A 14,081-nucleotide genomic window follows, 5' to 3' on the forward strand; every position below is an offset into this window, starting at 1 on the left:
TGAATCGATTCTTTTCTTGATTAAATGACAGCCAAACTGAAATGACATGTGAAACGAGCTGTAAAAGATAGACAGACACGGCCCCAGAATGTCCTAACACACACGTTTTATTTACACTATTTACACACACTAGTTACAGATTTTTGCTCAGTCCTTGTTCCTTCAGCCGACTCCACTCACCTCTCGCAAGCTCCATGCTCTTACACCCAACTCCGGCTCCCTGACTGGAGTGAGGCGGCCCCTTTTATCTTGCCCTGGATGTGCTCCAGGTGCTCGATGACGAACTTCTGGCAGCACTCCCTAGTGTGGCGGAAGTGATGCCCTTGTACCCGGAAGCACTCCGGTGTAAAAGATAGTGTAGTAGTGTAGTGGAAGAGCTGTCCTCCAGGCTTCAAGGACCGTCCAGGCGCCCAGGGAAGAATAGTGCTGCTCTCCCAGTCCGTCCTTCCTCCAGGCGTCCCGGCGGGCAGGGTCCCTGGTCATCTGCCACAGAGCCAACAGATAACCAGCTAAACTGGGATTTCAAACTCCAACAAATTTCATTCCAACCAATCGCTTAATTAGTAGCTGATTCTTGCTGTTAATTAAACTTGTTATTTAATTCCATGGCTTGTTGCTGCTCTCATTCTGCCACAGCAGACATTTCCAAAACTGTTGATTTTTCTGTTTTTCCTAAGAACAGAGTCAAGATGTTTAGGTGACCTGAGCAGATCATCCTTACTGAGACCTTCAGCTTTCTTTATTTTCAGATATTGTGTGATGGGCACCGGTGAGCTGGTCATGTGGCAGCTTGTTTTGTTTCTCATTATTGTTTGGCTGCTCATTAAGAAAAAGACACAACTAAGAGGCCTGAGTCAAGTTAATGAAAACTAACGCGAAAGAAGTGAATTAGCAACACAAACTGGTCCTTAATGAAGAAGATGGTTAGAATGAAAACCTGCAGCCACTACGGCCCTCCAGGACCAGAGTTTGACACCTGTGGATTAAGGACTCCTAAAGCTCTGCTGTGTGTCACTTGTGCCCTTGTTATTCATGCAAAAAAGCTGACATTTTCAGCAGTACTGGTGGTCTTAATGAAACCTGCCAGGCTCCTCAGGTTCTCTTTGGTTCAACTGATTTCTAGCTTCTCTTTTCTGTCCTACTTAGAGAAGTCACATTCACATCTCATTTGGGGATGTGAACTCCATATTTTCTTCTTGTTATTTTCTTACACAGCTTACAGCAACTCTTTTTTATTAATTTTCCCATTTTATACAGAATGGAACAATCAATAGAAAATCCTCTACATTGTTCTTTAGTAATGCCCATGATTGTGTTAATTGAAAGCGCCCTCTTAGCCATCCCCTCTGTGTTATTTAGAGCTGCCCATACTGTTTTCCAGGTGTTTAGAATTGCCCTCTATAGCCATTCCCATGTTTTGGGGTAGACTCTTAGCTGTTATCTTTTTGGAATAACCCTTTGCCCAATTTTAGAGTGCCTATATAGCCATTATCATGTTAATTGCATGCCTCCTTAGATAACTTTTAGTCATTCCCTTCTTACACTGCTCCCTAAGTCTTTATCTCTTATCCAATCCCCTGTGTTATTTGTAGTGAACACCAGGAAGGCTCCGGAAGGAGTAAAAACACATGAAAAACACCAGGATAAAGCTCTGTTTTGGGAAAAACATGGTCAGGGGACAGTTGGGAGTTCAATAACCAAAGGAGACAAACAAATTTGAGAGAGCAAAACAGGAGCATAAAACAGGAATCGAACTGAAAACATCAGTAGATTTGAAGGCAGAAATGCTAATAATACCTTCAGTTTCATTCCCGCCCATGTTGTAGTCAAGACCACCTTTGCTGAGTTTAAGACAAATCCAAGACAACTCACTACCTGTTGAGACTGAGTCAAAGGGGGGTTTGAGAAAAAGTCCAAACTAGAGAAATTAAAGTCCTCCTGAAGAGCAAGCGTTGACTGGAATTCAGCTCATTCCTATCAATGAGTGCATTTACTGTACACACACTTGAATATCCCGGTTATTTCACAGAAACCTGGCTTCTAAAATGCCATGTATACCCTTATTCCAGCAAGAGAAACCAGGATATTGGTTTCTGACAAACCAGGTGAACACATGCAGATTACTCCATAAGTAACTCAGTTATGTGGCCTTGTAAACCCTTAACTGGGTTACTGTCATGGATTTTGTAGTCTGCACATATTTGTTGCTCTGTCCGTTGGCACATATATTTTCTTTGCCCACACTCTTGGTGGCGACAGGCAGAAGCATCCCAAACTAGATTTCCAGAAGCAAATGTTTAAATAATCACATTATTCCGTCCCCTGACTGAAATAATATGTCTCATTATTTCAGAAATTGTTTCATTTGTGTTTATTTGCTGAACGCACAGTGCTAAACTCAGCAGCACAATCTCAGGAGCAGTAGGGCAACACATTAAAAGTAATGTACGTTATGTAGCTGATTATTTTTTCTCCACAAGTAACCCAGGTTTTGGCCGTGTAAACCCTTAACTGGGTGATGCTAAAGATTTTTTGGTCTGTTCGTGTCTGCTGCAATCTGTTTGCCTGTACATGTGTTAATGTTACACACATCTTCATCAGCTAAAGGTAGAAGCATCCACAAGATAAATCACCTGAGGCAAATGTCCAGGCGATTGCATTATTGCTTCTCCTGGTGGAAAAAAATCTCTCTTGAAATTTTAGAAATCTCTGAAGTTCTGTTGATGAGCTGATAGTACAGTGCTGAGCTCAGAAGCACAATCTAGAGAGCAGTAGAGTAACATGTTAAAAGTAATGCACGTTACGTAGTCTGATAACTTATTAGAGTATCGAGTAACCTAACACAATACTTATTTTGTTAAAGCATGGGAAAGAAAATAGAAACTTTGTATGTTTTAATGTTTCATTAATCACTTGCAATTAAATAAGAAGCTCCAGGCTACCTGAAGGATTTTGGCTGTGCAGGATGTGCTAAAAACAGAGAGACTAGAATCCTGCTTGAGATTTCTGACGCAAAGAACAGGGGACTGGCCAGGCAAAGCCGGGCGCTGTGCACACACTCACATAGATTCAAACAGCTCTGAAGGATGAGAAGGCTGTAAATCTCATACTTGCAAACCTCAAGCTGACCAGACAAAGCAAGACATTGTGTGTGCCCGTTACGTAAAGGTGATTGCGAGCAGCTGTGTGGGCCCGTGTGTGGCGCCCTCAGCCTGCCAGCTAACAAGCTGCAAAGATAAGGGAGGAATGAGGCTTTAACCAATTAGAGTAAGAGATGTGAGGCATGTGGCACATGGCTAAAGTGTGAATTTGTGTCTTAACAAATCAGTGAAGCGTTACACTGTGTGATCGAGGTGCCTTATATTTGTAACCAATAAGATATATTTTTTTATATTATAAACTGTAATATTCAAATCTGTTATGTAAGCTGATGGTTGTAAATAAGGCTCTGTACGTCTACTTAGTGACCATCCCTCCTGCAATTCTGTTAGTTGCTGGGATGTCCCTTTTCGCGAAAAGAAATGAAGACAAGTGACAAGCTTCCTCCTGCCTGGTTCTTTGGATGAATACCATCCATCCATCCATCCATTGTCCAACCCGCTGAATCCGAACACAGGGTCACGGAGGTCTGCTGGAGCCAATCCCAGCCAACACAGGGCACAAGGCTGGATGAATACCTACATTGATTAAATTTCTATCACTAGCAAAACACCTGTATTATTATTATCCCAGCAGCACTGGGTGTAAGACAAGAAGCCCACATACTGGTATGCCGGTCCTTTGCTAGGCTCAGTCACACAGCCAAACAGAAAAGAGTGTGCTGTGTGCAATCGGCTAATAGAAACGTATTAAAAAGTGTCAGTTTAGTCTTCATCCAGCTATTTGTCATAGATACTAGTATGTTGAAACAGTGTGATTGGGTGATGAAGTGGCCAGTGTTCATACTGCAAATTTTTGGGGGCTCTGGTTGGGGATGTATAAAGTCATTAGAGTTCCTTTGAGACACAGTGGGAAAATTTACAGAATTTTTTCTAATCCGGTCTCAGTCTAAATGCTTTGTCAGAGTGAGAAGAGTGTCACCCATTTGTTGCCATTTATCAGTACAAACAAGATAAAGAAATGACTAAATAAGTTTTTAACTACTACTTTAAAGTCTTTCTATATTTTTTTCTTTATGAAGGATCTGCTTCTCCAAGTCTAACAACCACCAGGAAAGCAGGTAAGGTGATCCATTTGAGTTGTAGTGAATTAAGATTTTGGAGTAGTCTTGTCTAGGGTCTCAAGTTTGTCAGTCCAGGTTATTCTGTCTAGGGGTACAGGTTAAGTCATTAACTGGCTGAAAGGATGGACATTTTTACTGAACTGTATTTGGTAAATATTGAAACAGTAAAAGACTACACTAACAAATATCCCATGTGTGCTCAAGTCTCCTCCTCTATTGGTTTTGCACATTTGGACTTTGTTCCCCATTGTTCTTTGTAAAGAGCTCAGTCAGGTGTCATGTTGATCGTGAATCAGGTCAGGTCAGGTTGGGGAGTATGCACTGGTACAGCGCATTGCCGCACTCACCACATGACGAAACAGCTGAGGATCCTGGTTGGCAAACCCCCATACAGACACGTGGTCCAGTCCCCACCTCCAGAAATGACCCTCAATCTGCCACAGCCAGGTGTTACGTGGGTGTCCCCTTGGCCTGGTACAGTCATTCGGGTCCTCAAACAATGAGAATCCTGCGAGCTGGATCACCCTCGGGGAATCGCACCACATGACTGTAGCGCTGTAACTGACGCTCCCTCACAATGCAGGTAATGTGCCTCATTCGAGATTCTGTGAGCAACCGCTCATTCGATACAAAGTCAAACCAGTGGTACACAAGGACTCTCAGGAAAGACACAGTACCAAAGGAGTCCAGGAATCGTCTCAGGTCACTGGATAGCGTCCATGTCTCACAAACGTATAGCAAGACAGGAAGCACCAGGACTCTAAGGACTTGGACCTTCGTATTTTTGCAGAGATATTGGGAGCAGTAACCCAGTTATTTGGCCATGTAAACCCTTTACTGGGTGATGTTAAGGATAATTTGGTCTGTTCATGTCTGCTGCACTCTGTTTGCCTGTGCATGTGTTAACGTTACACACACCTTCATCAGCTAAAGGTAGAAACGTCCACAAGATAAATCATCTGAGGCAAATGTTCAGCCGATTGCATTATTGGTTCTCCTAGTTGAAAAAAATCTCTCTTGAAATTTTAGAAATCTCTCAAGTTCTGTTGATGAGCTGATCGTACAGTGCTAAGCTCAGAAGCACAATCTCGAGAGCAGCAGTGTAACACGTTAAAAGTAATGCACGTTATGTAGTCTGATAACTTTTTAAAGTATCAAGTAACCTAACGCAATACTTATTTTGTTGAAGCATGGGAAAGATAATAAAAACTTTGTATGTTTTAATGTTTCAGTAATCACTTGAGATTAAATAAGAAGCTCCAGGCTGCCTGAAGGAGGCCCGGCTGTGCAGGATGTGCTTAAAACAGAGAGACTAGAATCCTGCTTGAGATTTCTGACGCAAAGAACAGGGGTCTGGCCAGGCAAAGCCGGGTGCTGTGCACACACTCACATAGATTCAAACAGCTCTGAAGGATGAGAAGGCTGTAAATCTCATACTTGCAGACCTCAAGCTGACCAGACAAAGCAAGACATTGTGTGTGCCCGTTACGTAAAGGTGATTGCAAGCAGCTGTGTGTTCCCGTGTGTGGCGCCCTCAGCCTGCCAGCTAACAAGCTGCAAAGATAAGGGAGGAATGAGGCTTTAACCAATTAGAGTAAGAGATGTGAGGCATGTGGCACATGGGTAGCGTGTGAAGTTGTGTCTTAACAAATCAGTGAAGCGTTACACTGTGTGATCGAGGTGCCTTATATCTGTAACCTATAAGATGTATTATTTAATATTATAAAACTGTAATATGCAAATCTGTTATGTAAGCTGGTGGTTATAAATAAGGCTCTGTACGTCTACTTAGTGACCATCCCTCCTGCTATTCTGTTAGTTTCTGGGATGTCCCTTTTCGCGAAAAGAAATGAAGACAAGTGACAAGCTTCCTCCTGCCTGGTTCTTTGGATGAATACCTACATTGATTAAATTTCTACCACTAGTTAAACACCTGTATTACTATTATCCCAGCAGCACTGGGTGTAAGACAAGAAGCCCACATACTGGTATGCCGGTCCTTTGCTAGGCTCAGTCACACAGCCAAACAGAAAAGAGTGTGCTGTGTGCAATCGGCTAATAGAAACGTATTAAAAAGTGTCAGTTTAGTCTTCATCCAGCTATTTGTCATAGATACTAGTATGTTGAAACAGTGTGATTGGGTGATGAAGTGGCCAGTGTTCATACTGCAAATTATTGGGGGCTCTGGTTGGGGATGTATAAAGTCATTAGAGTTCCTTTGAGACACAATGGGAAAATATACAGATTTTTTTCTAATCAGGTCTCAGTCTAAATGCTTAGTCAGAGTGGGAAGAGTGTCACCCATTTGTTGCCATTTATCAGTACAAACAAGATAAAGAAATGACTAAATATGTTTTTAACTACTACTTTAAAGTCTTTCTATTTTTTTTTCTTTATCAAGGCACTGCTTCTCCAACTCTAACAACCACCAGGAAAGCAGGTAAGGTGGTCCATTTGAGATGTAGTGCATTAAGATTTTGGAGTTGTCTTGTCTAGGGTCTCAAGTTAGTCAGTCCAGGTTATTCTGTCTAGGGGTACAGGTTAAGTCATTAACTGGCTGAAAGGATGGACATTTTTACTGAACTGTATTTGGTAAATATTGAAACAGTAAAAGACTACACTAACAAATATCCCATGTGTGCTCAAGTCTCCTCCTCTATTGGTTTTGCACATCTGGACTTTGTTCCCCATTGTTCTTTGTAAAGAGCTCAGTCAGGTGTCATGTTGATCGTGAATCAGGTCAGGTCAGGTTGGGGAGTATGCACTGGTACAGCGCATTGCCGCACTCACCACATGACGAAACAGCTGAGGATCCTGGTTGGCAAACCCCCATACAGACACGTGGTCCAGTCCCCACCTCCAGAAATGACCCTCAATCTGCCACAGCCAGGTGTTACGTGGGTGTCCCCTTGGCCTGGTACAGTCATTCGGGTCCTCAAACAATGAGAATCCTGCGAGCTGGATCACCCTCGGGGAATCGCACCACATGACTGTAGCGCTGTAACTGACGCTCCCTCACAATGCAGGTAATGTGCCTCATTCGAGATTCTGTGAGCAACCGCTCATTCGATACAAAGTCAAACCAGTGGTACACAAGGACTCTCAGGAAAGACACAGTACCAAAGGAGTCCAGGAATCGTCTCAGGTCACTGGATAGCGTCCATGTCTCACAAACGTATAGCAAGACAGGAAGCACCAGGACTCTAAGGACTTGGACCTTCGTATTTTTGCAGAGATATTGGGAGCAGTAACCCAGTTATTTGGCCATGTAAACCCTTTACTGGGTGATGTTAAGGATAATTTGGTCTGTTCATGTCTGCTGCACTCTGTTTGCCTGTGCATGTGTTAACGTTACACACACCTTCATCAGCTAAAGGTAGAAACGTCCACAAGATAAATCATCTGAGGCAAATGTTCAGCCGATTGCATTATTGGTTCTCCTAGTTGAAAAAAATCTCTCTTGAAATTTTAGAAATCTCTCAAGTTCTGTTGATGAGCTGATCGTACAGTGCTAAGCTCAGAAGCACAATCTCGAGAGCAGCAGTGTAACACGTTAAAAGTAATGCACGTTATGTAGTCTGATAACTTTTTAAAGTATCAAGTAACCTAACGCAATACTTATTTTGTTGAAGCATGGGAAAGATAATAAAAACTTTGTATGTTTTAATGTTTCAGTAATCACTTGAGATTAAATAAGAAGCTCCAGGCTGCCTGAAGGAGGCCCGGCTGTGCAGGATGTGCTTAAAACAGAGAGACTAGAATCCTGCTTGAGATTTCTGACGCAAAGAACAGGGGTCTGGCCAGGCAAAGCCGGGTGCTGTGCACACACTCACATAGATTCAAACAGCTCTGAAGGATGAGAAGGCTGTAAATCTCATACTTGCAGACCTCAAGCTGACCAGACAAAGCGAGACATTGTGTGTGCCCGTTACGTAAAGGTGATTGCAAGCAGCTGTGTGTTCCCGTGTGTGGCGCCCTCAGCCTGCCAGCTAACAAGCTGCAAAGATAAGGGAGGAATGAGGCTTTAACCAATTAGAGTAAGAGATGTGAGGCATGTGGCACATGGGTAGCGTGTGAAGTTGTGTCTTAACAAATCAGTGAAGCGTTACACTGTGTGATCGAGGTGCCTTATATCTGTAACCTATAAGATGTATTATTTAATATTATAAAACTGTAATATGCAAATCTGTTATGTAAGCTGGTGGTTATAAATAAGGCTCTGTACGTCTACTTAGTGACCATCCCTCCTGCTATTCTGTTAGTTTCTGGGATGTCCCTTTTCGCGAAAAGAAATGAAGACAAGTGACAAGCTTCCTCCTGCCTGGTTCTTTGGATGAATACCTACATTGATTAAATTTCTACCACTAGTTAAACACCTGTATTACTATTATCCCAGCAGCACTGGGTGTAAGACAAGAAGCCCACATACTGGTATGCCGGTCCTTTGCTAGGCTCAGTCACACAGCCAAACAGAAAAGAGTGTGCTGTGTGCAATCGGCTAATAGAAACGTATTAAAAAGTGTCAGTTTAGTCTTCATCCAGCTATTTGTCATAGATACTAGTATGTTGAAACAGTGTGATTGGGTGATGAAGTGGCCAGTGTTCATACTGCAAATTATTGGGGGCTCTGGTTGGGGATGTATAAAGTCATTAGAGTTCCTTTGAGACACAATGGGAAAATATACAGATTTTTTTCTAATCAGGTCTCAGTCTAAATGCTTAGTCAGAGTGGGAAGAGTGTCACCCATTTGTTGCCATTTATCAGTACAAACAAGATAAAGAAATGACTAAATATGTTTTTAACTACTACTTTAAAGTCTTTCTATTTTTTTTTCTTTATCAAGGCACTGCTTCTCCAACTCTAACAACCACCAGGAAAGCAGGTAAGGTGGTCCATTTGAGATGTAGTGCATTAAGATTTTGGAGTTGTCTTGTCTAGGGTCTCAAGTTAGTCAGTCCAGGTTATTCTGTCTAGGGGTACAGGTTAAGTCATTAACTGGCTGAAAGGATGGACATTTTTACTGAACTGTATTTGGTAAATATTGAAACAGTAAAAGACTACACTAACAAATATCCCATGTGTGCTCAAGTCTCCTCCTCTATTGGTTTTGCACATCTGGACTTTGTTCCCCATTGTTCTTTGTAAAGAGCTCAGTCAGGTGTCATGTTGATCGTGAATCAGGTCAGGTCAGGTTGGGGAGTATGCACTGGTACAGCGCATTGCCGCACTCACCACATGACGAAACAGCTGAGGATCCTGGTTGGCAAACCCCCATACAGACACGTGGTCCAGTCCCCACCTCCAGAAATGACCCTCAATCTGCCACAGCCAGGTGTTACGTGGGTGTCCCCTTGGCCTGGTACAGTCATTCGGGTCCTCAAACAATGAGAATCCTGCGAGCTGGATCACCCTCGGGGAATCGCACCACATGACTGTAGCGCTGTAACTGACGCTCCCTCACAATGCAGGTAATGTGCCTCATTCGAGATTCTGTGAGCAACCGCTCATTCGATACAAAGTCAAACCAGTGGTACACAAGGACTCTCAGGAAAGACACAGTACCAAAGGAGTCCAGGAATCGTCTCAGGTCACTGGATAGCGTCCATGTCTCACAAACGTATAGCAAGACAGGAAGCACCAGGACTCTAAGGACTTGGACCTTCGTATTTTTGCAGAGATATTGGGAGCAGTAACCCAGTTATTTGGCCATGTAAACCCTTTACTGGGTGATGTTAAGGATAATTTGGTCTGTTCATGTCTGCTGCACTCTGTTTGCCTGTGCATGTGTTAACGTTACACACACCTTCATCAGCTAAAGGTAGAAACGTCCACAAGATAAATCATCTGAGGCAAATGTTCAGCCGATTGCATTATTGGTTCTCCTAGTTGAAAAAAATCTCTCTTGAAATTTTAGAAATCTCTCAAGTTCTGTTGATGAGCTGATCGTACAGTGCTAAGCTCAGAAGCACAATCTCGAGAGCAGCAGTGTAACACGTTAAAAGTAATGCACGTTATGTAGTCTGATAACTTTTTAAAGTATCAAGTAACCTAACGCAATACTTATTTTGTTGAAGCATGGGAAAGATAATAAAAACTTTGTATGTTTTAATGTTTCAGTAATCACTTGAGATTAAATAAGAAGCTCCAGGCTGCCTGAAGGAGGCCCGGCTGTGCAGGATGTGCTTAAAACAGAGAGACTAGAATCCTGCTTGAGATTTCTGACGCAAAGAACAGGGGTCTGGCCAGGCAAAGCCGGGTGCTGTGCACACACTCACATAGATTCAAACAGCTCTGAAGGATGAGAAGGCTGTAAATCTCATACTTGCAGACCTCAAGCTGACCAGACAAAGCGAGACATTGTGTGTGCCCGTTACGTAAAGGTGATTGCAAGCAGCTGTGTGTTCCCGTGTGTGGCGCCCTCAGCCTGCCAGCTAACAAGCTGCAAAGATAAGGGAGGAATGAGGCTTTAACCAATTAGAGTAAGAGATGTGAGGCATGTGGCACATGGGTAGCGTGTGAAGTTGTGTCTTAACAAATCAGTGAAGCGTTACACTGTGTGATCGAGGTGCCTTATATCTGTAACCTATAAGATGTATTATTTAATATTATAAAACTGTAATATGCAAATCTGTTATGTAAGCTGGTGGTTATAAATAAGGCTCTGTACGTCTACTTAGTGACCATCCCTCCTGCTATTCTGTTAGTTTCTGGGATGTCCCTTTTCGCGAAAAGAAATGAAGACAAGTGACAAGCTTCCTCCTGCCTGGTTCTTTGGATGAATACCTACATTGATTAAATTTCTACCACTAGTTAAACACCTGTATTACTATTATCCCAGCAGCACTGGGTGTAAGACAAGAAGCCCACATACTGGTATGCCGGTCCTTTGCTAGGCTCAGTCACACAGCCAAACAGAAAAGAGTGTGCTGTGTGCAATCGGCTAATAGAAACGTATTAAAAAGTGTCAGTTTAGTCTTCATCCAGCTATTTGTCATAGATACTAGTATGTTCAAACAGTGTGATTGGGTGATGAAGTGGCCAGTGTTCATACTGCAAATTATTGGGGGCTCTGGTTGGGGATGTATAAAGTCATTAGAGTTCCTTTGAGACACAATGGGAAAATATACAGATTTTTTTCTAATCAGGTCTCAGTCTAAATGCTTAGTCAGAGTGGGAAGAGTGTCACCCATTTGTTGCCATTTATCAGTACAAACAAGATAAAGAAATGACTAAATATGTTTTTAACTACTACTTTAAAGTCTTTCTATTTTTTTTTCTTTATCAAGGCACTGCTTCTCCAAGTCTAACAACCACCAGGAAAGCAGGTAAGGTGGTCCATTTGAATTGTAGTGCATTAAGATTTTGGAGTTGTCTTGTCTAGGGTCTCAAGTTAGTCAGTCCAGGTTATTCTGTCTAGGGGTACAGGTTAAGTCATTAACTGGCTGAAAGGATGGATATTTTTACTGAACTATATTTGGTAAATATTGAAACAGTAAAAGACTACACTAACAGATATCCCATGTGTGCTCAGGTCTACTCTTCTATCAGTTTTGCACATCTGGACTTTCTTCCCCATTGTTCTTTGTAAAGATCTCAGTCAGGTGTCATGTTGATCGTGAGCAGGTCAGGTCAGGTTGGGGAGTATGCACTGGTACAGCGCGTTGCCACACTCACCACCCGACAAAACAAATCCTGGTTGACAACCCCCCAAGCAGACACACAGTCCAGCCTGCCTCTCCGGAAAGGACCCTCTATCTGCCACTACATGGGTGTCCCCTTGGCCTGATTCAGCCACTCAGGTCCTCAACAATGAGAATCCTGAGAGGTGGATCACCCTCTGGGAATCGCGCCACTTGGCCATAGTGCCATAACTGATGTTCCCTCACAATGCTGGTAATGTCCCTCAATCGAGATTCCATGAGCAACCACTCATTCGACACAAAGTCAGTCCAGTGGTGCCCAAGGACTCTCTGAAGAGACACAGTACTGAAAGGAGTCCAGCCTTGGATATCGTCCATGTCTCATAAACGTATAGCAACACAGGAAGCACCAGGACCCTAAGGACTTGGACCTTTGTCCTTTTGCATAGGTATTGGGAGCGCCACACACCCCTTTCCAGTAACCTCATGCTCTCCCAATCCATCTATTGACTTCATAGGAAGACTCACCAGAGCCATGAATGTCACTGCTGAGGTAAGTAAACCTCTTGATGAGGTCGACACTCTCTCTGCAGACAGACACGCTGCTGATGGCCGTGCCCAAGAGGTCATTAAAGGCTTGGATCAGATCTTTTGTTTGAAAGGCTTCCATTGCTTGGAACTGTATAGCCGGTTCCAGCACTGCACTACTTGACAGTGACCAGAAAGAGTTATCTATGGTGGGACCATCCTGTGTAGTACATGGGCTCACCATGACTCTGCTAAATTATGACTATGAAAATAAACATTAATATCATAGACTGGAGTCCCCATGGACTTTGATGTTTGCTGATGACATTGTGATCTGTAGTGATAGTAGGGAGCAGGTGGAGGAGACCCTGCAGAGGTGGAGATCTGCTCTAGAGAGGAGAGGAATGAAGGTCAGTAGGAACAAGACAGAATACATGTGTGTAAATGAGAGGAAAGTCAGTAGAATGGTGAGGATGCAGGGAGTACAGTTAGTGAAGGTGGATGAATTTAAATACTTGGGATCAACAGAGCAGAGTAATGGGGAATGTGGAAGAGAAGTGAAAAAGAGAGTGTAGGCAGGGTGGAATGGGTGGAGAAGAGTGTCAGGAGTGATTTGTCACAGACGGGTATCAGCAAGAGTGAAAGGGAAAGTCTACAGGACGGTAGTGAGACCAGCTATGTTATATGGGCTGGAGATGGTGGCACTGACCAGAAAGCAGGAGACAAAGCTGGAGGTGGCAGAGTTAAAGATGCTAAGATTTGCACTGGGTGTGACGAGGATGGACAGGATTAGAAATGAGGACATTAGAGGGACAGCTCAAGTTGGACAGTTGGGAGACAAAGTCAGAGAGGTGAGATTGTATTGGTTTGGACATGTGCAGAGGAGAGATGCTGGGAATATTGGGAGAAGGATGCTAAGGATAGAGCTGCCAGGGAAGAGGAAAAGAGGAAGGCTAAAGAGAAGGTTTATGGATGTGGTGAGAGAGGACATGCAGGTGATGAGAGCAACAGAAAAAGATACAAAGGACAGAAAGAAGAAGAAGAAGATCTCCCAGTTCTTTATGGGATTGATAATACATAATTAAGGTGAATTTCCAGCAAAATGATAAACAACAGAGGAAACGTTCCTGACACATGGCCTAACATACCACTAATACTTATTTTCAGAAGTCATTTGTTTCTTCTTTTACTCGGTCATGGTAAGGGTCATTTCCAGTGGGTGGGACTGGACCGTGTGTCTGCCTTGGGGGTTGTCAACTGGGATCCCGAGATGTTTCATTTGGTGGTGGGTGCAGCAATGCGCTGTACCAGTACTGTACATACTTCCCAACCTGACCCGACCTGACCTGGGTTAGTGGGACCTGCCATAATTATTTACCAGTTGAATTGGTCAGTCAGAATAAATGTGAGACTCTGTGTGGTTTTAACACACACATTCATAATTTCTCAAACCCATGTAATACAATAGATTTGCAGGAGGCCACAGCTTACGTAGGGCAGGATGTCAATTCATCACAGGGTCCACTCATGAGACACCCACATTCTCATATACGCAGGGACCAACATAGAATTGCATGTGTTTGGGGATGTGGAAAAACAATGGAATACCTGGAAGAAAACTTATATGGACTCCAAGGAGAAAGAAGCAAAATCACAGTGGATAGTGACTGGGCATTGGGTTTGTATCCAT

The 14,081-nt window shown here is 43.1% G+C and overlaps 1 protein-coding gene across 2 annotated transcripts in view; it reads left to right on the top strand.

The window, feature by feature from the left end:
• Positions 1-14,081, top strand: part of LOC114647802 (polymeric immunoglobulin receptor-like) — a 97,973-nt gene that overhangs the window by 79,461 nt on the left and 4,431 nt on the right. The window contains exons 7-10 of one of the 2 annotated variants that reach the window (XM_051924415.1): positions 4,181-4,219; positions 6,624-6,662; positions 9,067-9,105; positions 11,510-11,548. In XM_051924415.1, coding sequence (XP_051780375.1) covers positions 4,181-4,219; positions 6,624-6,662; positions 9,067-9,105; positions 11,510-11,548 — 156 coding nt within the window. The remainder of the gene's footprint in view (positions 1-4,180; positions 4,220-6,623; positions 6,663-9,066; positions 9,106-11,509; positions 11,549-14,081) is intronic. The other variant, XM_051924416.1, reaches the window with a different exon arrangement.

The sequence above is a fragment of the Erpetoichthys calabaricus genome, chromosome 3 (assembly GCF_900747795.2).
Source record: "Erpetoichthys calabaricus chromosome 3, fErpCal1.3, whole genome shotgun sequence".
NCBI lineage: Eukaryota > Metazoa > Chordata > Cladistia > Polypteriformes > Polypteridae > Erpetoichthys > Erpetoichthys calabaricus.